The 26,015-nt window shown below is 38.1% G+C and overlaps 1 protein-coding gene across 1 annotated transcript in view; it reads left to right on the top strand.

Annotated features, from left to right (window-relative positions):
• Positions 1–26,015, top strand: part of CACNA2D1 (calcium voltage-gated channel auxiliary subunit alpha2delta 1) — a 408,675-nt gene that overhangs the window by 5,342 nt on the left and 377,318 nt on the right. The window contains exon 3 of the mRNA XM_045288646.1: positions 18,191–18,307. Within this exon, the coding sequence (XP_045144581.1) occupies positions 18,191–18,307 (117 nt within the window). The remainder of the gene's footprint in view (positions 1–18,190; positions 18,308–26,015) is intronic.

The following is a 26,015-nucleotide window of genomic DNA, read 5'->3' as shown; positions in this document are numbered from 1 at the left end:
TAAACATTATAGGTCTAGAAATAATTTGGAACAATGACCCCAGATTTCCAGATTCTAAAAGCCTTAACTGTTAGACAAGTAATATTGATGTATGTGAAGCTCAAACTCCTGCAGCCCTGGAGGACCGAGTAGAACTGCACTTTCGGGTGTCAGAGGATGCATGTCCTTAGGGTCAGCAGCCCGAACTCATAACCCACCACACGACCAGGGTTCCTTATGGATTTATTAGTAAATGGAATGATACATTCTTTTGAAAAACTTTTTATTATAGATGTGTGTCTCTGTGTGTATGCATGGTCATATATTTGCAAATGGAGAGACATATATGCATATTTGACTTATGCCGTATATGTCATAAGCTATCATGTATATGAACATATATTCATTCAAATGGCTTTGACATTCTGGAAAACAATATTTTAAGTACATGAAACACTTCCAGAAATTGCTCATGTTTTACTTAATGTGTTGTAATATACTTCATTGTAATTTTATATCTAAATGTTGAATATATCCACATTATCAGGCATTAATGGTTTCTTAATCAAAATCTGTTTCATGAAAAAAGTTTTCTAAAATAGTACTAAATTCCTATTTATTTCATAAAGTGCACTTCTGAATCTGAGAAAGATATATTAAGACTAAACTTACTGCCATGCAGTCAGTTCTGATCCATAGTGATCTTACCTAGGTTTTTCAAGGCTGTAAATCTCTTCAGAAGCAGAGAGCCCTCTCTCCATTGCAGTGCTGGTGGCTTAGAATTACTAACCTTGCTGTTCGTAAGCCAACACTTACCTAATAGCACCACCTTGGCTCCTCATATTAAAATAAAACTTCCTAACTAAGTCAGAAATCATCAGTTGCTGCATTTGCTTGATTACACCTGTTGAAAGTAAATTCGCTCAATATGAGTGAATTACTGTCACCTGAGGTTTTGTTGACTTTGTGCACTGTTGTCTTCACGTTAGACCCTTTCCTTTCTCATGACTCCCCTTTGATTACAAAGATGAGTATTTAGTAATTGCCATTTATATTTCATTATTTATCTCTTCATTGACTACTAGGAAGCAGGTTTGAAAAAAAGACAGTTTCTCCTTATCCAAATGCCCCAAGTTTCCTGAAGGGACAGCTGGGGGCACGGCCCAGCGGGACCAGCACTTGAGGAGAGGCAGGTGAGGTGTCTACAGGATGCCTGGCCCTCAGAATGGGAACCTTTTAAAGCTGTTCATCATATACCTCTCACTTAGCTCCAAGGAGAGAGAGTAAAGAGCTTACTTTTCCATACCACCCACTGTGCGTCGCTGGAGACACACATACTCGTACCATTCGGTTGTCACTAATTCTTTCCCCTATATTTTTGCTTCTGTACTTTTCTCTCCATTTTTGCACGTATAACAGTAGGTCCCTATTCTAGCTTTTCTTGATGCTTCACAAGGTTCACACACATCTTGTGTGTCCAAGGCATCATAGATATTCCTGTAGTCTTTGGTGATGTATTCATATTGACAGTTCGCGTTTCTTCCTGAAACATTTGTGATAGTGCACTGGATCTGCTGGTGTTATGGAAATATAGACTTTGGTTATCTAGTTTATCCCTCTAGTTCACTAGGACATAGGTTTTGTTTTTAAATCTAGCCGCTGTCAGAATTCAAAAAAATTCTTCATGTAATCATAATGAAGATAATTTGTGAACTAATTTCTTCTTTGAAATTTATTTTTGAAGGTAGATTAATTCCGCAGTGACATTCTTACAAGAGACTTTTGATTCTTCACAATTAAAATTTCACAAGTTAAATGATATTAACACCATTACAGTTCAATATTCTATGCAACTATGTAAATATGAAGTGTCTAAATACTTAGCATTCAGCACTGTAAATTAATATAGTATCGTGTAAGTATTTTGCATGGATAATTTCCTTTCTTCAGTCACTCATGGATTATCAGGTTGCTGCTTCTCCTTTGACATTGTGATCACGTCTTTTTATGTAAATACAATATCCAATGTGGTGGAGTTTACTGTATTTACTATATTTACAAAAGATGATATGCTAAAGAGAAAATTAATTGCTGGTAATTCTGGCTAGGGATTAAAAAGGGCACACAAGCAAAAACAAGTATTGGGAGTCTTCTAGTTCAGGCATTGCTGCTAAATAGCTGTATGATATTTGAATTTCCTTTATCTACTTGTCTAGTGCAATCAACAATAACCACCCAACCCCTTTTCACACACACACATTGTGAGAGTAAAAGTAATATGAAATGAAATTACAAAGCAATAGTGGATGCTTATACAGGCTAAATGCTACAAATAGAGCTATTTAATATTATTTTTAAACATTTTGATTTTATCTAGATTTGTTTTCCCTCAACCATTAATCCAAAATCAATTAACCATTGATTTTATCTAGATTTGTTTTCCCTCAACCATTAATCCTTGCTTCACTGGTAGAAAGAAATCTAGTTCATCAGCAAGATGTGCTACTCTCTTAGGCTGGGTTCTCCAGAGAAGCCAAACTCTCTCTCTCTGTTGTATGTGTGTGGAATAAAATAAAGAAATGGTTCAAATAAAGAAAATGGTTCACATAGTGGTTAAAGCTGGCAAATTCCATGTTTTGACAAGTTTCAAGTCCATGGGTCACATGTTAGACTTGGGCTTCTCCTGACTCATATACAGCTTATGGACCTAGAGATGAATGAATTCAAAGCCAGCAGGTCAAGGTTGTATCTGCAGAGCTGTATGAGTCCAAGATTAGGAGGATAGATTGCTGGCTACTCCCAGGATTGAGAGGCAGTATGGCAGATTGTAATATGAGAGGTAAAGAACTAGAGGCTGATGAGCCAGATACAATATCCAGACCCAGCAAAAAGCAAGCACGCGTCTCCACAGCATCCATTTATATTGGACACAGGCCACCTCCTAGGAAGCTTCCTTTCAATTGATTGGATCGGGGGCTATGATCTGACTAAAGGTGTTGCATTCTTACAACTGATTGACTTCTCGTAGCAGATTCCGTTATGGAGTACTAGATCTTACATGTCAAACCACTGGTAATCCTGACTCTGTCAACTATCACAACTACCTGTAGAGATTGTGGAGCTTGTTTCTCCCATACTGGGGATTGTAATGTGTAAAGTTGTTTTTTCAACAATGGTTAATTGATGAACTTATTTGAAAAAATACAGGGTAAACTCAAAGGCGATTTATAGTCTTATGATGGCTTTCAATATTTTATGAACAGGTTCTTAAATGAAGTAGTATTAGTTCAGAAGCATTACAGATGCAAGACTACATTAAATTATTATTTTTAAAATTTTGTCTTACCATTCTGTTCCAATGTCAGTAAAACATAGCACTTTGTTATGCTAGCCTTTTGGGGGTTATTTTTATTTGTTGTTACTTCATATAAAAATTGAATGAGTTGGTAATACTAATTACAGACTAAGCGATGTATAGTGGTGGTTCTCTTTCTTGTCTCTATGCAGTAGAATGGAAAGCTGCAAAGTCTTAAGTGGTGGAATCAGGTGTTAATGCTATCTGCTCTAGAATAAAGATGAATGTCAGAAAAGACAAATACCTTCATTTATACTTTGCACTCTTAATATGCTACATTTCTGCTGTCCTGCTTTGGAAGGCATATTTTGTGTCTTTATAACTAAAATGACGCTTCTCCTAATTTGCACCCTAGGACATTGTCAACGACATTTTAAGTTGTCACAATTGAATGGTGCGGTCTTTCTAGCATCTGGTGGTTAGAGACCAGGAATGATGCTAAGCATTTTATAATCCACAAGGCAGCCTCCCAGCCTGCCTAGCTCCCTATCCACCCAAACAGGATGCAGTGGTTCCAAACTGTCAACAATATTGAGGTTCAGAAACTGCTCCAGAAGTCCTGAAGCATTTTGGAAGCTATTCGATTGTTCAAATAAATATGAATTCATAAAATTCTAAAAAAAATCATGGGTAGCAATTTTTCCAAGGAAAAAATTATTGTTATTAAGCTGTAGCAATTAATGACACATTAAATTGTGTTGCTTAAAAAAGTTCTGTTGTTGGCAGTGAAATGAATTTAGGTCATTGGGCTTAAGGACATTAAACAAGCAGCTCACACTACCTTTGGTTTTTAGTTTTAAATTTAGTTTTAATAGAGTCAGGTAATGTCTCTTGTACTTTTAATTGCTTATGAATTTTATGTTTATGATTTATACTCAGTTTCCAGTTCATGTCCAGTTCCAAATATAGAAAATGGAATGGCTAATTCATTAAGGTATCTGTATAATTTTTTAAAAAATGAAAAACTAAGCCAACAAGATTGCTTCCAATTATACATACACATATCTTAAAATGTTTTTGTTTTAAATTTTGGTGCTTCTTCTAATAAATGTATAATTTACCTGTGTGCGGAGCATCTTCAATCTAAGGAATTAAATAATTATTGCTGTGAATCTTTTTAAGTCTGCCTTAGTTTTTGATATAATTTAATTTCTTTATTATAAAAATAGTCTTTGAGATTTTGCTTGTATTTCTGATTAGATACAATCACCTGTAATTAGGTATTTTAAAACAGAGAAAATTAAGAGTCACACTTGCAGTTGACATTTGTTATTTTTTATATCTCTGATTCATTGTGCAGAAATGGCACCTTCTCTTATGCTTTCTCAGATTCTTTCTAGTTGCAGTGTAAGCTGGAAAAGATTTAGCAATTTTGATTTCTTTCTCAGTATTCTTCCTGAAGAGGATTCCATTTGGAATGTGACGCAGCCCCTGCCAAAAGCTGTATCACATAAACGGAAAGATGATGAGGGCTGGGCAAGCACGACCCAGTTACTGTGTCTGAGCCTAGAATTCCAATATAATGTTACCCTTAGAAAAGTATGAGTTATATACATATGTACGAGGCAGGTTTTGCATGTGTTTATATGTTTTCATATGTATACATATAAATGCATGTGTGTTTATATTGGCTTCAAGGGGTATTTACCGTTAACAAACATACAATATATTCTTTCTAAATTGTGCTAATTGCTGTACTGAGCACTAGAAATGCTAAACTAGCTATTATCACTAGTCAAAAGTCTGGATTTGACCAAACACTAAGGTACAGACTAGTGTCCTGCCTTCTAAAGCTCTTTAAAGGTTGTCCCAATTTGTCTTTCAAACCTTATTTTCTAATTTCTTGTATCATATACATTCTCATCTCTTTCTACTTTCATTGTAGCATGTTTCTTCCCAAACATGGTCACAGTCCCATTGTTGAGCTATCATAGCACAAGTGATCTTTTTTTCTGAATGCTGAGAGCATCATTTTCTATATCTGTTCTTTGAAACATGAATAATTTCCCTCATAATTATTATTACCTATGTGAACCTAACTTGCATATAAGGTCTTGTGTTTGTTTTTACTTTATAACCTAGAGCATAGTCTTAATATTTCATAGGTTCAAAGTAATGATTAATTTCAAAATATAAGAATTTGATTGTGCACAGCATTCACATACTCAGTAGTCTGACATAGTAATTAATATTAGTACACAATATTTGTTCATTCATGTGATTAATATTTTCTAGGTGCCTACCATGTCCCATAATATGTCCTGGACATATTTGTCAATGAAAAAAACAGACAAAAATCTCTATTCTCTTGAGGTTTAATGCTGTAGGTGAAATGGAAAATTCATAATAAAATTAGTTAAGTAAATTGTATACATTAAAAAATGTTTTGTTTTAAAGCAGTATAAAGGAATTACAAAGCTAAGCATCCTATCTTCAAATGTTATAGTCAGAAGAATAAAAGGGGCTATCATCTATTTAGAAAGGGTGAAGAGAATCAGATATGATGATGCTCTTACTAGCATTAGTATAATACACATCTTACAATATGAAAACTTAATTCAGGAAATTACACAAACCAAATGGGGTTCAACCGTTGGTATGTATTGTCATATTTTACCCAGTTGTGTTCAGCCCACATGCCAACATATAAAGAATAGCCGGAAGGAGCCCTGGTGGTAGAGTGAGGATTGTGTCATAGTGAGAATTAAACTGCTAACTGCAGTCAGTGGTTGAAACACACTCGCTGTTCCTCAGGAGAAAAGATGAAACTTTGCTCCTATAAAGATGTAAAGTCTTAGAGACTCAAAGAGACAGTACTACCCTGTCCTACCAGTTCTCCATGAGTCAGAATCAACTTGTTGGCAATGTGTTAGTAAGATATTTTAAAGGATAACTTGGCTTAAGAGATTGCACTGCGTACTCTCATAGTAAAAGGAGAATAGCAAGGAAGAACTCATTAGAAGACATTTGGGGTTAATTCCAACAACATAGTACATGCTTTTGGTGGGGATCATTTTATTGGGGGCTCGTACAACTCATATAACAATCCATACATCAATTGAATCAGGCATGTCTGTACATGTGTTGCCCTCATTCTCCTCTAGACACTTACTTACTATTGAGCCCTCAGTCCCAGCTCTTTTTTTCTCCCCTGTCCCCTCATAACCACCCCCGCCAATAGATTGCACATTGTTATTATTTTCATCTGTCACATAGACTGCTGTCTCCCTTCGCCCATGTTTTCTGTTGTTCTTCCCCCTGTAGAGGGGTGTATGGTAGTGTATTGATCATTGCTATCGGTTCCCCCTTTCTCCCTTCCTCTACCTCATTTCCCCCTATCCTTCCGGCATCACCATTCCCACTCCTGGATTCTGTGTGTCGTGAGCTCCCATCCCTTTCTATACCTGTGTACCTGTTCCGGTCTAGTCTGAACTGGGAAGCAGCACTGGGGTCATGATAGTGGGGGGTGAGAAGCCTCAAGGAACCAGAGGAATATAGTGTGTTTCATCAATGCTTTACCACACCCTGGTGACTCATCCCTTCCCTGTGGCCCCTCTGTGGGGAGATTGTTCCACTGTCTGCATATGGGCTTTGGATCTCTGCTCCAGTCCACCTTGTTTTCACAATATGTTTTTGTCTGCTGATGCCAATTACCCAGTCCCTATGACCCCCTCATTATTGCACTGATGGTGGGCTTCGTCCTTGTAGACTTGTTGCGTCACTGCTGAATGGCGGCTCTTATAACTTCAAGCCTTTAAGACCCCAGATGCTACATCTTTTAATAGCTGGGCTCCATCCGCCCTCTTCACCACATTTGCTTATGTACCTGTTTTGTCTTCAGCGACTTCTGATTGATTAGAACAGTGTTCTTGTATTGAGGGAGGGTCTGAGCAGAGGCCCAAAGTCCATCCCGTACCTCAGTGTATTGCCATATAAATATGTGTACATGGGCCAATACCTCTATTTTTGTGGATTAATGTATTTGCATGTGGACACCGCTATGTTTATACCTCTATCCATTGCTTTGCTCCCTTGGTCCTTCCTGTTTCCTTTTACCTTCCTCCTGCCCCACTGTCACTTTCCCCTTATTTCTGTCTCTTGGTACCTCCTCTTAGCTAGTTTGTTGTTGCTCTGACACTGCTCCCCCCCACCCACCTCGGATCCCTATCTCATTTTTATCTACTCCACACCCCAGTTGTTCCCCTGTCCACGGTGCAGCCTGCTCACCACCCCCTCCCCCCACCGCCCTCACCTCCCAGGTCTCCCTGGGACCATTGGTCTCGCTGCTCTTGCTTTGGGCATAGTGTGCATGTGTTTAGGGCAGAACTTATTTTTAACTGATCTTCTTTTAAAAGGAGGATAATCAGCCCCTTTCGTGTGTCATCTTTGTCATGGCTAACATATATGTACATTGAACATCACTTCAGATCTGGAGTCGTTATGCTCCTGTCCTCAGATGAAGCACTTCCACATTTCTCAAAATGGTTTACATGTTGCCTGCCTAATTGTTGGAGAGTCTAAGGGTAAAGAGAAAGAGAAAGTTTCTATACTTTTGTATCATAATAAAATCACTTTAGTGAAAGGATTTTGATCCTTGAAAGTGACCAAGAAATGCCATTTTATCATTCTTTTCTGTTAATCCACCTTTTTAGAAACAAGACATTCTCAGTTGCTAGGGAACATGAAGTTCAAAAACCTAAAGAACATTTAAAGAGACAACCCACAGACAAACCATACCATGTTGCAAAATTCAGCTAAAATTAAGTAAGGTTGATTTTGTGGGTATCTGAAACTTGAGGTAACTATGAACCTCCTTTCCTGCTTGCATTGTTATTAAAGATGTATGGATTTACTCCTGTAAGCCAAAACGGCAGTGAAAATAGATTGGTGATGGGACATGAAATGTTCTATTTTCTTTTAATCCTTTCTCTCATTATCATGTGGTAGAATTACGTTTATTCATCGAATTCATCTTTTTTTAATACAATGCATTCACATCCATTTTGATATTTTTAGCTTTTTTTTAAGGTCTAGACAGTCTTCCCAGCACTTCTCACAATTGTTAAGATGATAATAGGAGTCTTTGAGCTAAATTTTATTATTTCTTAAAATCTAGCAGAAAATGCACACTTCTCTTAGTTGAGTTCAGCTTTCATATTCTTCAGAATTTATCGACTAGTGAAATGAGATTTCTAAAGAAAAATTAGTGAATAGGATCCTGGTGGTCTAGTGAGCTACCACAGAGCTACTAACCAGAAGTTCAGTAGTTCGAAGCTAACAGCCACTACACTACTACAGCCAAAAGGTGAGATTGAACACTTCCATACAGTTTTAAAGTCTTGGATGCCCCAAAAGGGGAGTTCTGCTCTCTCCTTTAGTGTCACTATGAGTTAGAATAGACTTAATGACAGTGAATTATTTTTGTTTTTAATTCACAAATATTGTTTAGGTGATCACACCTTTTAAAAATGAAAGTTTTGTTAGCATTTTTAATTTTAGGAACAGAGAATCATTTAAAAATGAGTTTCCATAGGACCACTAAAAATTAAAGAGTACACACGTAAGGAAACCCAATAAAAGTCTGAGTTTCAGCCAGTGCTCAAGACCTTCAGAAAGAATTTTGGGCAGTGGCAGGATGGACTGACTGTTCACAGCCAGGGCACACTCACTCGGTCTTTGTCAGCTCTTCAAGCTACTGGGACTTCATCCGTCTCCATTCTCTACTGTTCCCTACCGACATGTCTGAAGTCAGCTGTATTTTTGCTTCCTTTCCTGTAACTCTGGATGGAATTCGTTACATATTTCTACAATGTAATGTTTTAATCTACTTTGTAATCCTCAAAACGACCTGTAGGTAACATCAAGATAAACTGAGAAAAGATTGAAGTTGTCAATAATTATTTTCTTGCTTTGATCCACAATCAGTGCTCAAGGAAGCAGTAGACAGGAGATCAAAGATGCAGTACATTGGGGAAATCCACTGCACAAGACCTCTTTAAAGTGTTGAAAAGCAAGAATGTTACTTTGTTGACTCCAGTATGTCTGATCATGCCATGGTTTTTAAATTGCTTCATATGCATGTGAAAGTTGAACATCGAATAAGGAAGATAAAAGAAGACTCTTTGGATTTGCATTGTGGTGCTGGGGAGGAATACTGAAAGTCCAATGGGCTGCTGAAAGAGCCAACAAATCCGTACTGGAAGAAGTCCAGGCAGAATGCTCCTTAGAAGGAAAGATTGTGAGACTTTGTCTCACATCCTTTTGACACGTTGTAAGGAGAGATCAGTCCCTTGGGGACATCATGCTTGGTGAAGTAGAGGGGGAATGAAGAGGAAGGCCCTTACTGAGATGGATTGACACAATGGCGGAAGCTATGCTCTCTAACAGAACAGTTGTGAAGGTGGTCCAAGACTGGCCTTGGTTTTATTCTGCTGAGTCAGAACGGCCTCCACGGCGACTAAGAACAACATCTTGTGTTTTCTCTCTGCCTTATAATGGTTATTGCTGGAATGTACTTCACGCATTTTATTAGTTTTTCAATTGCAACAGTGACAAATTTCTATAGTATGTGTAATGGACAAAAACAACCTAAATGTCTGTTCTTGTAATTCTGTACATGAGAAGCTTTATTTATTCATTATTTATTGACAATCCAGGAAAATCACCTTATTCTAAGTAAGGTCTGTTGATTAGCATCCTTAATTCCATCAACAGTATCAATTCAATTCACCATTGCAACATGATAATTGTAGGTTTGGGGATTTAATTGTGGATATCTTTAGGGAAACTATTTTGCTCGTCCTCAACAGTGTTTGAATGATGCATTGTGTCTGCCACTCATCTACCTTTTTGATCATCTGAAGGGCCGTGGAAATTTCCCTACACCTCATAACCTGAAAACAAGGAGATTCAGGGAGCAGAGTGGCTTCTCCGGCTCACTGTCTAAACACACGGTATTGACACTGCCACCTTCTATGCGGGGGGTGGCTTCCTCTTGCCGGGTGCGGAATGGCCTCAGACTTCTTCCACTCTGAACATTTGTTCCTGAATCCTAGTATTCTCCTTGGTCGTTAATGAGAAGTTCAAGTGGACAAGCCTCGTACTGCTAAGTACACGGAGATGGCTCAAATAAGTCAGCTGCTGATTTGGAGAAAAATGAGACTTCCTGCCTTTTCAAGGAGTTAAGGTTTCAGAAACCCCATATAGCGTTGCTCTGAGTTTGAGTCGACTCGATCGCCCAGGGTGTTTTGGTTTTTTTTAATGTTTATTAAGCAGTTGTATCAATGAGTAGTGCCACTTTCTAGATGTGACTACTTAAAAATATATCTTCTCAAGGTCTAAAGATATATTCTTGGAGTTACAGACCCTCAGAGTGTCAAGTGAAAAGCCAATGCTCTTGAGCTGATTTTGACTCATAGTGACCCCATGGGGCAGAGTGGAACTGCTCCTGTGAGTTTCTGAGACTGTAACTTTTTATGAGAATTGAAAGCTTCATCTCTCTCTACAGAGTGGCTTGTAGTTTCAAACTGCTGATCGTATGGTTAGCAGTCTAATGCATAATCCACCAGCACTCCTAGAGATTTAGAAGTTCAGTTCCTGCGAATCAGTTTTGAAAACTATGATCAGTGTTGCCATCACAGCAAGAGTTGGTCTGTGAATGAAGTACTGAAAGAACATTAGAGTCTGCGTCTCAAGATTGTAAGAAGGAAAGTACAAGCTAAAAGTATCCTTTCCACCTCAAAATATGTGCTAAGGATGACAGGCAGAAGACTTAAGAATCCCAGGAGATGAAGAGGGAAAATATTCTATCATGAACTTTTTTCTATTCACTGCATCCCTTCTAGTATTAGAGGAAAGGCAGCCTGTAATAGCACATAGCATATGAGGAGCTTGATACATGATTTGAAATGGAGACCTGTCTTATGAAAGTTGAAGGAAACAAACTTAAGGTTGTGTCTAAAATATGTAAATATGTCAATAATGAAATATTATAGAAATATGGCTTATTTTAGTGGTAGAATTATAAATATATCTGACGATTATAAAATATGTTCTTTAATCTTAAAAATCGATGTGGGAACTTTTTAATTCTGAAAATTTTTTACTAAGAAAATATTTCAGGAATCTTTTGAGAGCCTTTATAATGCCTCTCACCATAAGAATACTATTTTAATTTTTAAAGATTTATTATTAATTGAGAGTTAATACTTATATCATAGCAATACATAGTTCAGTCATGTCAAGCAGTAGTGTACAATTGCTGCCACAATTAGTTGCCAAACAGTTTTTTTCTTCCTGGACTTTTTGACATTGTCTCCCTTTCACCCCCGTCCCCCACTATACCCCCACCCGAAACCCATTATTCTACTTGCCTTCCCTATAGGTTCATCAGTCTTGGGTTTCATACACTGGGAGACAGAAAAGCATACAACACAACTTCAAGAGGGTGACGCCCCTCCAAGGACATAACACCTCTGAGATAAACCCTAATATGAACAAACAAAAACAAAACAAAATACAGGAAATGTAGAAAACCAGATAAGGTCCAGTGTGCACCAGAGGGGGATGGGGGTCAAGACCAGATCAGGTCCAGCGGGCATTGCAGGCGGGCCCAACTGACAAGGTTTCAACAGGCCAAGTCAGGTGTATCCCTTTGATCTTCTCTGCTCATCTCTCCGCCAAGTCAGGTGTATGCCTTTGACCTTCTCTGCTCATCTCTCCGCCAAGTCAGGTGTATGCCTTTGATCTCTGCTCATCTCTCCAATGCACTCTGCTTAGTCACCTCTTTCTTCCCACCCTCCGTTCTGCATACAAGGAGCTCACTGCAAGTTTTTTTCCTGTGCAGTTCCCACAAATGAATATTGGGCTCCCACTGTCATTCATAGCCTTCTACAAACCGGATTCTCATCATTTAGGCTCTGATACTAATCCCTCCTTTGACTTCGGGTTATATGATTTATAATCCAGAAAGAATACTATATTCTTTAAAACTAGAGGTAAGATATATTTCTTTCACTGGGACAGTTATGTAATCTTAATTTATTTTTATTTAACCAAAAATAACTTCTGATGTGATTATGTGTGTGTGTATATGTAACAGTGTTTGAATCGTGACTCTAGATTTAAATTTGCTGAACATAATTTCTTTAGTTTGTGAGTTTAATCATTTTTTTCTTTCCAATTTTTAACTATGCACTTAAAAATTATTTTAGAAACAATTTGAGGGAATATTCTTTATTAAATTTATTTTTGAATAACCTCTAAAAAACTATTTTATGATCTATTATTCTTTCATTTTTTTTTAAAACTCAAAACTCACTACCATTGAGTCAATACTGATTCATAGTGACCCGATATGTCAGAATAGACCTGACCCTGTGGGTTTCTGAGGATGGAACTCTTTACAGGAGTAGAAAGCCTCATCTTTCTCCCATGTAACAACTGGTGGTTTCGAACTGCTGACCTTGTGGCTAGCTACCCAACTTATAACCACTATGCTACCAAGCCTCCTTATTTGCCTGACACGTGACACATGACACATGATGCTAACTGTAATAATAATTCCATGGATGAATATTCTAACTTAATCTCAACCAGTTACAAAGTACATTGTAGTCCTTATATACAGGAAGGTTAGGGACATAAAGACATAAACAAAATATTAAATTTTACAAAGCATAGCCATATTTTACACCAGTTAGTTTTTCTGCAAATAACTAAATATACTGGATCATATGAGTTGAATGAAAATACTATGGCTTGGTTTGGGCATGCCGTAGTCCTCAAAGTGAAGTCTTTGCTTTATAACATTTTAAAGAAGTCTTTTTGCAGGAGATTTACTCAGTGCAATATAGCATGTACTGCCAGAAGATGAGCCCTGGTGGAATGTTAGGTTACATAGTTGGGCTTCTAACTGCATGGTTAGCAGTTCAAAACCACTAGTTGATTCTTGGGAGAAAAACGAAGATTTCTACTCCCATAAAGAATTAGTCTCAAAAAATCCACAAGGACAGTTCTAGCCTGTTCAGTAGGGCCATTTTGAGTCAGAATGGATGTGATGGCAGTGAGTTTTTATGTCGAGTGACGGCCAGAAGAATCAACCTTTATTGGAAGCAGTACAGCCAGAATGCTCCTTAGAACTGAAGATGAGGAGACATCATCTCCTGTATTTTGGACATGTGTACCATTGTAAAAGTGAAAGTTCCTCGGCAAGACAGACTGAAAGAGCGGCGCACACATAACAATTGTGAGGATGCTGCAGGGCCTTCCAGGTTCCTGTTCTGGTGATGTACATATGGCTGCCATGAGCTGAACTGACTTCGCTATGTCAAGCAACCATAGTAATATGTAACAAAATTAATGTATTTTGAATCAAATAGTTGGACTGACATCCCACAAAGTCAAAGTTCAAGTCAGTATGGGCAGAACTTGATCATTTAAATAAGTATGGACAGAGCTGAAAATTTAAATGTATTAACCAGTTGCAGGAGTAACTATTTGATTTAAATCCTCTAAAATGAAAAATTTCTCATTAATTGAATAAATGACCCAAGAATGTCATTTAAAATGAGCACACTTTGCTATAGGCAAATATTAGCAAATGTATGTGTGTCCATCAGAAGCCATTTTTTGCCGTTAGCATCCACGCTCAAATGAACTCAGGCAGCAGCACCTGTTGGTAGAGAACGCGGAATCTGGAGTTGAGACAGAAGAACAGCTGGACTGAACTGGTTTCTGTAGGTGCCTGGATTCACTTCTCACAGGACAGTAAAACCCTGCTAGGCCCTGGCTCTCAAAGATGGTTTGGTCATGCATGTGCATCCCACCTGTTCAGCCACAAGCACAGCAGTACCTTTTTTAACGCCTCTCCTATGCCCGTCTCCTCCTCCTCCTTTTAATTTCTTCCTCTTCTGCTGGGCCTTCGCCGGCTCTGTAATGCTGACGGTTACGCTACTCTAGGGCAAATACTCCTACCGGAGGAGACAGGAGATGAGCCACGACTTCAGTTGAGGTTTTCATGAGCTACTTAACTTATTGTCAATATGACTTTACTTAGTAATTAGAGAAAATAAATACACTCTTACCATTTTAATGAATTTTTTAAAGAAGACTTTCGTGACATTCCACTCCCGTGTCTGTCATCTGTCTTTGAAGACCTATATATTACCCATATGAATCTTAGCAGCACCATCGTTCTTTCTATGTCACATATAGACACACACACACACACACACACACACACACACACACACACACACACACACTCCTGGTTTATAAGCTTCAGTAACCTTAGTGGTTGGAGAGAAGAAACACAGTGGGAGCCTCCTGGAATACATACTCTGTTGCATTTTCTTTCTGCTTTTCTCTGATTACCTTATATACTTGAGTATAAGCCGTGCTTTTCGGCACATTTTTAAAAATCATTTTATTGGGGGCTCGTACAACTCTGATTACAATCCATCCATCCATCCCTATTATGTCAAGCACATTTGTACATTTGTTGCCATCATTATTCTCAAACCATTTGCTTTCTACTTGAGCCCTTGATATCAGCTCCTCATTTTCCTCCTACCTTCCCGCTCCCCCTCCCTCATGAACCCTTGATAATTTATAAATTATTATTATTTTGTCATATCTTACACTGTCTGATGTCTACCTTCACCCATTTTTCTGTTGTCTGTCCCCCAGGGAGGAGGTTATATGTATGTAGATCCTTGTAATCGGTTCCCCCTTTCTACAACACCTTCCCTCCACCCTCCTGGTATCCCCACCCCCACCACTGGTCCTGCAGGAATCATCTGTCCTGGATTCCCTGTGTTTCCAGTTCCTATCTGTACCAGTGTACATCCTCTGGTCTATCTAGATTTGTAAGGTAGAATTGGGATCATGATAGTTGGGGGGAGGAAGCATTTAAGAACTAGAGGAAAGTTGTACGTTTCATTGTTGCTACCCTGACTGGCTCGTCTCCTCCCCGTTACCTTTCTGTAAGTGGGTGTCCAGTTGCCTACAGATGGGCTTTGTATCTCCACTTTGTACTCACCATCATTTACAGTGATATGATTTTTTGTTTTTTAATGCCTGATCCCTGATCCCTTCGACACCTCGTGCTCACACAGGCTGGTGTGCTTCTTCCATGTGGGCTTTGTTGCTTCTGAGCTAGATGGCCGCTTGTTTATCTTCAAGCCTTTAAGACCCCAGGTGCTCTATCTTTTGATAGCTGGGCACCATCAGCTCTCTTCGCCACATTTTCTTATGCACACATTCATATCGGGAAGGTGGGCACACACTAATATGATTTTTTGTTCTTTGATGCCTGATACCTGATCCCTTCGACACCTCATGGCCACACAGGCTGGTGTGCTTCTTCCATGTGGCCTTTGTTGCCTCTGAGCTAGATGGCTGCTTGTTTACCTGCATGCATTTAAGACCCCAGACGCTATATCTTTTGATAGCCAGGCACCATCAGCTTTCTTAATTACATTTGCTTATGCACATATTTGTCTTTAGCGATTGTGTTGGGAAGGTGTACATCATGAAATGCCAATTTAATAGAACAAAGTATTCTTGCATTGAGTAAGTACTTGACTCAACGCCCAATGTCCATCTGCTGCCTTAATATTAAACCTATAAATATATGCATGTAGATCTATTTTCCCAACATCCTATATAAATATATTTACATATGTACATGCCTCTATTTAGACCTGTATAAATGCCCTTTGTCACCTAGTTCTTTCCTGTATTTCCTTTTACTTTCCTCTTGTCCCACTATCATGCTCAGCCTTCATTTGGGTTTCAGTAATTTCTTTCGGTTACATTGCACTTGTTGTATCCCTACCAGGCCTCTCACACCCTCCTTGCCACTAATTTTGGATCACTTGCTGCTCTTTTGTCCCTGGGTTGGTCAATACCACCTCCTTTCCCCTGCCTCTCCCTCTCCCATGTCCCCCCAGAACTATCAGCCCCTTGTTTTCTCCTCCAGACTGTTCATCCAGCCTATCTTATCTAGATAGATCTGCAGAGATAATAATATCCATCAAAAAACAAGGCATATCAGGAAGGTGGGCACCCACTGATCTGATTTTTACTTCTTTGATGCCTGACACCCTATCCCTTCTGCACCTCGTGGTCAGACAGGCTGGTGTGCTTCCTGATATGATCACTGAAAACAAAGATGTACATAAGCAAAGGTGGTGAAGAAAGCTGATGGTGCCTGGGTATCAAAAGATATAGCATTTGGGGTGTTAAAGGCTGGAAGATAAACAAGCGGCTATCTAGCTCAGAAGCAACAAAGGCCACATGGAAGAAGCGCACCAGTATGTGTGACCAGGAGCTGTCGAAGGGATCCGGTGTCAGGCATCAAGGAACAAGAAATCATGTCATTGTAAAGGTGGGTGAGTGCAGAGTGGAGACTCAGAGTCCATCAGTTGACAACAGAACACCGCCCTGCTGAGGGGTTTTGGGGAGGAGACGAGCTAATCAGGGTGCAGGGTAGAAACGATGAAACATATAACTTTCCTCTAGTTCTTTAATGCTTCCTCCCCACCAATATCATGATCCCAATTCTGCCTTGCAAATCTGGCTAGACCAGAGGATGTACGTTGGTACAGATAGCAACTTGAAACACAGGGAATCCAGGATAGATGACTCCTTCAGGACCAGTGATGAGAGGGGCGAGGCCTGGAGGGTGAAGGGAATGTGGGGTGGAAGGGGGGAACCAATTACAAGAATCTAAGTATAGCCTCCAACCTGGGGGATGGACAGCAGAGAAGAGGGTGGAGGGAGACGTCGGACAGGGTAACTTATGATAAGTCTATAATAATTTATGACTTATGAAGGGTTCAGGAGGGAGGGGGGGAGGGAGGGGGAAAACAAGCAAACGATATTGAGGGCTAAAATAGAGGGCAAATGTTTTGAGATTGATGAGGGCAACAGGAGTACATATGTGCTTGACTCAATGGATGTATGTATGGACTGTGATAAGAAATGTAGGAGCCCTCAATAAAATAATTAAAAAAACAAACAGAAAAACCAAGGCATAGCAAGACAAAGCAACAAAAGAGAACACAACGATGACAACAAAAAAGAAAACCAATGACCCATAAAAGAATAAATTAACAAAAAAGAAAAAGAAAAACGAAAAGAAAGAAAAACCTGTAAATAGATCAAGGTCTGATTTTTGACCTCTAGGCATGTCCTCCAGTCAAGGCTGATGCGGTGCCATGCTCTGGCCCCAAAGTCTGTCCTTTGCACTCCCTCGCCAGCTCCCTACTCTGTTGCCCCTGTTGCTCTGCTGCAAGCCTTTAGTGTTTTCCCTGGGTGAGGTGTGGTCAGGCTGGGCCAATCCGCATACTGAGTCTCCAGTGTTGTTCCCTGTAGGGCCATGGGTCAGGGAGGGACATCGTGTCTTTTAGTGGAATCAGCCATATGGTCCACTCTGTTTCAGCAAATTGTAATGCAGTTTTTGTGGTAAAATTGGGTGACTCGGCTGATATTCAGGTCAGCTTATACTTGATGTAGAATTGTCTTCCTTTTATTTAAAACTCTCATGGCAATTAATACCAAATTTTGAGATTGTGACTATAACTTCAACGCACAAACGTGCACACACCAACCAGTGATACAAGATGTTTTGCAACCTGATAATCTGACATACTGTTTTCAGAACTGGTGTTCTTAGAATGAATTTTTATTAATATCTATATTTTCCTGGTGCCCCCCTAAGCTCCAAAAAGATCAAGATGAAGAGAGGGTGGGTCTTTCTCTTTTTTTTTAAAAAAAACATTCTTTTGGGAACTTGTGAGCCAAATAAGCAATTGTTGTTCTTAATAGCTTTTTTTTTAATCCATCATACAGATTTATGAGAAATACCAAGATTTGTATACTGTGGAGCCAAATAATGCACGCCAGCTGGTGGAAATTGCAGCAAGGGATATTGAAAAGCTGCTAAGCAACAGATCGAAAGCCCTGGTGGTGAGTTTTCCTTGGATACATCCACTCTGTTATTTCTATTACTGATCTGTTAGTTTTCATTCTTGATTTGGAGGTCTTCTTGGATATGCTTTCTGTAGCTTGATAACTGTTTTCACTTAATATGTTCATAAAAGAAGAGATATGGTTTCCTTGTGAACCAAAAATAACCAATTCCTATACCATTGTTTAGTTTTTTCATTGGGCAATTTGATAAATAGTAAAATTATGTAAGTGATAAATTTGTGTATTTAGACATTTGGAAGTTTTATTGCATAACAAAATGAACATGTTTAAATCTGCCACTCGACGTAAAATCCAGAATATCATCAGTACATTTAAAGCTGCTTGTATAATAACTATTTGCCTATCTCATCACCTTACCTCTAAGTCAGAGATGCCTAGCATAGTTTAAATTTGATTAATATACCCTTTGCCTGTAAAAACAATTATACTTCAAATGTTTATTTTGTCATTATAGTTTGTGTTCCAGCTCTAAAAAATTATATCATACCATATGTAGTCTTCAGCAAATTTTATTTTAAATCAATATTATATTTCTGTGATTTACCACATGGTTGTGCTTCATTTGAAGTTACCTTTTAATCATAGGATTAAATATATATTTATGAGAATATATCTCTTGTTTATTTATTCATTTCAAAATACTGTAGGTGAACATTTCTATTTTTTTTCTAGAGGGATGCTATATAAATAGTGCCTCTGAATTGTTTTGAATAAGTCTCTTGGTACACATGTATATACATTTATATAGGATGCAATATTTGGTAGTAACATTGTTAAACAAAACCTCATTGTAAATTTTGGGCAATTAAAAAAAATCACTACCAACATAGTCTTCTAATAGTAATGTATGAGTGCCTGTTTTATATATTCCTACCAATATGTGGCAATGTCAGATTTCTTAATTATAGGCAATCAATTACTTTGAAATGGATACTTTTCCTTATTAGTAATGAAGAAGACATGCCATTATACTTGATTTCAGTGAAATATGTTTATATCATTTGCTCATTTTAATTTTAAAGTAGATTTATAGATTACATATTACTGATTCTAAAAACAATCCACAAACAAACAAACAAACTCAAATCTACTGTCATCTAGTTGATTCCAGCTCACAGTGAGTTTTGGGAACCTTCTCTGGGGTTTCTGAGGCTGTAAATGCTTACTCGCTACACCTCCAGGGCTTCTTATGTTAACTGATCTCAATCCCAACTCTCTGCCACTGAGCTGATTCCAACTCATAGAGACCCTAAAGGGCGAGTAAAACCACCCATGTGGGTTTCAGAGACTGTTCAGTTTTTACAGGAGTAGAAAACCTCACCTTTCTCCTATGGAGCACCTAGTGGTTTCAAACTGGTGACCTGTGGTTAGCAGCTTAGTGCGTAACCCACTATACCACCAGGGTGTTTCATATGGCTGACATACTGCACTAGTGATACAGACAGCTCTTTCTAGTTTGTGACATATCTTTTCCAGTCTTTATGATATATATTGATTAAATAAGGTCCTCTTGTTAATGATTAGTATTGGGGAGTGTGCTTTGTTTAAGAAACCATTACCTACCGAGAGGTTATAAGCACAGTTTTACATACTGTATTCCAAAACCTGAGGCTTTCTGCGCATGTGAATAAATCCAGCTTCAGAACTCCTGTAAAAGGTAAGTAACTGTGAGTGAGAATCTGTTTGCTGGTGGTGGGTTTGGTTTTGGGAGAAGTAGCCCTGGTTGTGCAGTGGTAAACGTGTTTGGCTGCTAACTGAAGCGTTGGCATCTTAAACACACCAGCCCGTCAGTGGGAGAAGGATGAGGCAGTTTGCTTTGATAAAGATTTACAGTTTTGGAAATCTTATGGGTCAGTTTTCCTCTGTTCTATAGGATCACTGTGAATCAGAATGAACCTCGACATCACTAGGCGGTTTTTTTTTTAATTCAGAAAGGTTTTGTTTTTCACTTTAAATATTTAATCCACATGTAACTAATATCACTATATCATTAAAGCAATTGTGATATAAATTAACTCTTTTCTAACCAATTTTGGAAAGTTTTATTAAATAGTTCACCTACTCCCAATAAAATCCAAGCTAGATATTTTCCACAATATTATTCTTTTTCAAAAGGATCTTGAAAGAGTTACAGTCTTGGAAACCTACAGGGGCAGTTCTGTCCTGTTCTTGTACGGTCAATGTGATTCGGAATTGACGTGAGGGCCGTGAGTAAGTGAGTGTGTTGCACACCCAGTTTTTACAGTTTTGCCCGAACCTTTGGTGGAAGGTCCTGAGACGTGCACTGAGAGGCCACATTTAAGCAATTTCACTTTACCACACAGCATGGGATTGATTCCAAGTTTGTGTGGAAGAAGTGCTATGCTTGTGGTATTTTAGTCTGTTTCTGCATAAGACCTGTCCACTTAGCAAATGCCCATGCCATTCAAGCAATTAAAAGAATTATTCATAGAATTAGTCATACAACTATCTTCTTGGATAAAATTCTGGGGCGCAAGTTTAAGTACATCTTTTCCACATATCTCAGTACTATGGTGGACATTTGCCATCAGGGAAAATCTTATTGTTTACTTCACAAGCATGGTTGACCATTTCAGCGTAGTATAGTTGATGTCCATCATAAGCCATTTCCTGGAGTGGACTTCAGTTCTTAGTGCCCTCATCTGTGTTGGAGTCGAATATGGTGCTTTCTGGAGTTTTCAGTCTTTGCTTGTTGCGTTTCTTGGAGGTAGATGGTCAGGCATTTCTCATGCGCTGCCTGTGAGTGAACGCAAGCTTCTAGCGAGTGAGTGTGTCAACTAGCAAGTGAGTGTGTTAACTAGTTGCATAGCTTAAGCCTTCTATGTATATCTTGATTCTTCGAATGTTTCCTTTTTTGTGAGACTGAGACCTATACATTTTGATAGATTATATTGTTTTCAGTATCCAGAGTCTTGTTGTAGTATAGCAGGAATATTTAGAATACCATCTCACTGGAAGTTAAAATACACATATACAGTATGCATATTGCATATGACATGTATTAATTGGCAACCTATCATGATTATCAGTGCAAAACATTATTTTTTCAATACAGGGGATATGCATACAACTAAACATCATTTAAAGATGGAAAATATGTTTGAAAAATAATTTTATGAATAAAAACAGGATATTTTCTCCTTGGGTATATTAAGTGATGGATATGTTGATGACAGTTGAAAATAATGCTGTTTGCATCCATGTCGTTGGTGTCTGTTCTGTGGGACTGACGTCGGCAGTCTGACTGGAAAAAGCCCTGAGGAGGTTGTAGAATCAGGTAGGATGTCTCAGCCTGAATTGGATTAAAATAAGAGCTTATTGAAGCTTTCTTTTTTATTTAAACGGAATCTCAAGACACCTGGTGCATTATTTGACTCCGGTAGGGGATCACTTGCTATCTTAAGCGTGTGATGGCTGAAGACATAATTACTAGTTAAAGGCAGAACTCGTTAATGTGTCAAGGAGAGAGATTCATGTTTGCTTTCAAACTAAATTATTTATTTTGCATCTTTGATTTCATAAAGATGGAAAACGGTATTTAGAAGAAAAATATTTTGAGGCTAATTGAAAAGCAGGTATTACCTTGTACTATAAGTAAGATGGCATTGCTTATTAATTTTAATTATAGGCTTATATTTAAGGTGACATAAATTAAGCTTGAATTTATCTGGGTGGAATATCTATACGTAAATTTACTGGGAAAAGAGAATGCAAATCTGAGGTGGGTGATGTTTTAGTACAGAGACGAGGTGTGGAGTCCTGGTGGTCTTATGTACTACTCACTGAGTAACCCAAAAGTCAGCAGATTGAACCCATGGGCTCCTCTGAGGGAGAACACTGAGGCTGTCTTCTCCTAGAAAGAGTGAAAGCCTTGGAAACCCCAAAGGGCAGGTTTACTTGCCCCACAGGGAAGCTGTGAGTCGAGATGCACTCAATGGCCATCAGTGAGGGAGCGTGAACACTATAGTTTGAGTGGCAAGGACGTGGAGAATTCAAACTCAGCTGTGCCTGACTTAAGATCTTTATTCTTTCCCATTGCACAATGATATCCGTTGGCTTCAAGAAATGTATTATAATAATAGCAATACATTATGGAATAGGTTGTAAGTTTTAACTATTCTTCAACCTCTTTGGTTAAGAATTTGATATTGCACTTAATTGACTGTTTTGGATGGCTACAAATTTTCAGTGAATTGTGTATCAATTAACTATTTAAAAATAAAATAAAATAAAGTATCTGATATTGAAGAAATTGGAAGTTTTATTTGATTTTGAATATTCTTAACACCTTTATTATTCTTCAGTATTGAGGTTATCCATAACATAGATTTGAAAATATTTAGCACTATAAGAATCCCTGGTGGCACTGTAGGTTGGACATTAGAATGCTAAATCCAAGGTCCATGGTATTCAAGGGACCACCCCAGAAAATCGGAATTTCCCCCCCAAATCTATGTATTTAGCTGTTTTACAAAAAAACAAAACCAAACCTTATCACCTTCAAAATACTCTCTGTTATACTTAATTCATGTATCAAATCTGTGATTCCATTCTTGGAAACATTTTTCAAGGTCATGTTTGGAGGGCTGACAGCACCTCCCTAGTTTTTTTCTTCACTTCTCCTTCATCAGATCGCTGTCCTTTCATGTCCCTCTGTATTCTTGGAAACAAAGAGTCACACAGAATGAGGTCAGGTGAGTCAGGTGTGAGGGGCAAGAAAGGCATGCTGTTTTTTGCCCAAAACTGGCACACTGGGATGGTTGCATGAGCAGGTGCCTTGTTGTGGCAAAACCAGTCCCCTGCCTGCCATGTTAGGCCTTTTTTGTTACACACTGTTATGCAATCTTTTCAGAACCTCTAAAGCTTGATTAACAGTCTGACCTGATAGAACAAACTCCAAATGCACTACCAGTCGATATTTTCTTCTGAGAGACATCCAGAATGATTGTCATCATTCGACATTTCACCTTTTTTGAAATGAGCAAAACCACTCATACACTTGAGTTTTCCCCATAGTGCTGTCCTTGTCAGCTGTGTTCAACATCACAACAGCTTCTGTGGCATTTTTCCCGTGCAGGAAACAAAATTTCACAGCCATACGCTGTTCTCTTAAATCAGTGATCACAAAATATGTGGTTCGAGCAAAATTGCTTTCCCCCAAATTCATTGTTACCAGAGAGAACTTTCTCAGATGATGCCCTGGGTCACTAACTCAGAGAGAGTTGCTTAGAGCTTTCCTAGGGGAAAAAATGCATGCTAGAAAAGCTCAGCTCAGAGAAGGTTTTTTTCTGGTGTTTTGGGTACCCCCTCATAAACCCACAATCCTCGCCAATTGAGAAAGATGAGACGGACTATTCTAGAATAGATTTGCAGTCTTGGGAGCCCTATACAGGGTCTGCTCTGTGTCAGAATCTACTGCAGTGGTTCTCAACCTTCCTCATGCCGCGACTCTTGAATACAGTTCCTCGTGTTGTGGTGACCCCCAACTATAACATTATTTTCATTGCTACTTCATCACTGTAATTTCGCTGCTGTTATGACTTGGGCGACTCCTATGAAAGGATCGTTCAACCCCCAAAGGGGTAGTGACCCACAGGTTGAGAACTGTTGATCTACTGGAATGTAGTTTATTGGGATTTTTTATTAATGGAAATTGTATAAAACAAAATAAATTCATCTGTTTAGCTTCTTATATGTCTACCAAAGAAATTCCTTATCAGAGTATGTGTGATAACTGTTGTTTTTTTAAAGAAAGGAAGGTGTAGAGACTTTTTAGTGGAATGGTTGCTTTCCATATCTGAAATAATGTATTATGCATGTATTCACTGAAATTTCATGTATTTGAACATAAAAATTTTAATTGTCTTTATAGATGTTTAATGGAAAACAGACTTTTCAAGAAAAACTCAAATGTAATTTATTTTGCAATTTAATGCTTTCTTTTGTGTTTGTTTATAATTTGGGCTCTGATTTATTTTGATCAGTATATATGTGTGTGTAATTTTTGCATTTATTTTGTCTTTTACAAACACTAACTTTATACTTTGATCTGTTCTCTCTGTGTGACTTTTGCATTTATTTTTTCTTTTAAATAACATTAACTTTGTGTGTTTTGATCTTTTGATTGTCTCCTCAACCTACTTTAGAAAGATCTAAAAGCTAAATCAAAGTAACATTTGTTTTAGTTGCTTTTACCCTAAAAGCATGCCTTCAGTAGCAAAAAAATACTTTGGACTTGTTTTAATTTTTTTTCTTGTGACTGTATAAAATTGATGTTATAATTCTGATGGTTCATCTGCATTAGACCCTTATGAATTCTCTGTGATCCTGTGAAGCAGAAACAATAAGCTTCCTTCACTCTGGCTTTATAAATTGAGAAGACAAGAGAGCCTCTTGTCCAAGACTTCATAGATGATGAAGGAGAAATATCATTCCATTTAGCACCGTCTACGTATCCAGCTATCTTCCTCTAAGCCCATATTGATAATGACTTCAGTAATTTTGTTTCCAAAACATACTGTTCAGGTGACTCTTACCATTTGCTCTATCTCTTTGAAAACTTAACTCAGCATGACCATCATTCTGCTAAAATTCTTGATTTTATAGATTCATAAAAGCAAAATCGAAACAATCATTTAACATTGCTATTAACATTCATTTTAGCCTGAGGTAGACTGAAATATTTAAAAGTGTTAATGAACATATGGGGGGAAACTTGTCAATTAGACATTCCAGCCTGCAGTAATCCCTCCAGTGATGCTGGCCAGCGAAGGGATCTGCGGAGTCAATGAAGGGCTCCGGGCAGTTTGTTCAAAGACAGTAGGGTCAGGCCAGTGAATCACACATTTTTCTCTTGACAGTTTTCTGTGTCCCCCTGTTTCTACTGGTGATTTAGAACGTTCCAAACGATTGTGAAACTTTAAATAGTATAATATGGCCCAACTCTTCATTCATTTATAATATTTAACTTGTGATTATATAATGAAAACTTTTTAATATGAACTATTGAAATGCTTGCTATGTGAATTAATGTGCCATAAAACTGTTAAAAATGAAAAGAAAGCCAAAACTATAAATGATTTTAAGTTTAAAATTCCTATTTTAAAATATGAACATTAAAGTAGCATTCTATGGATGAACTAGATCATTCTTTAGCTGAATAATTTTCTTATGCTATTTCTTCAGCTGTTTCTTTTAATCTTTCAAGTAAATAGTGATATCTACAGAATTTACGAAAGGTGCCCGACTGGTAGAGATTTTTACTCAGGAATACACAGGAAGAAATCCATGAAAAATCATAGAGAAAAAAGTGAGACAGAGGTCTCCAAAAAATGGAATTTTTCACAGATTCAAAAAGAAATATTAAAAATTTAAATTCGGTTTACTGACACTTTTTTAGAGATCATTGGTTTACTTTTGTGGAGTGTCTTTGAAATTGAAGCAGAATGAAAATTGCAGTGGTAGCACATGATTAGCTAGCAAGACATGAGGTTCTCCATATTTTTATGAAGTTTTGTCGACCCCAGCTTCTGCCTTCTAGTTGATTCTGACTGACTCTGGTCCTACAGAACAGAGCAGCACTGCTGCCTACTGTTTCTGAGGCTGTGCCTATTGTTTTGAAAAGAGACGGCGTCATCTTCCACTGTGTGGCTGGTGGATTTCA

Source organism: Echinops telfairi, unplaced genomic scaffold (genome assembly GCF_000313985.2).
Source record: "Echinops telfairi isolate 266 unplaced genomic scaffold, ASM31398v2 ScPeMD7_23;HRSCAF=83, whole genome shotgun sequence".
Taxonomy (NCBI): Eukaryota; Metazoa; Chordata; class Mammalia; order Afrosoricida; family Tenrecidae; genus Echinops; species Echinops telfairi.
Note: the sequence above shows the minus strand (reverse complement) of the source record. Positions and strands in the feature narration are given on the sequence as shown.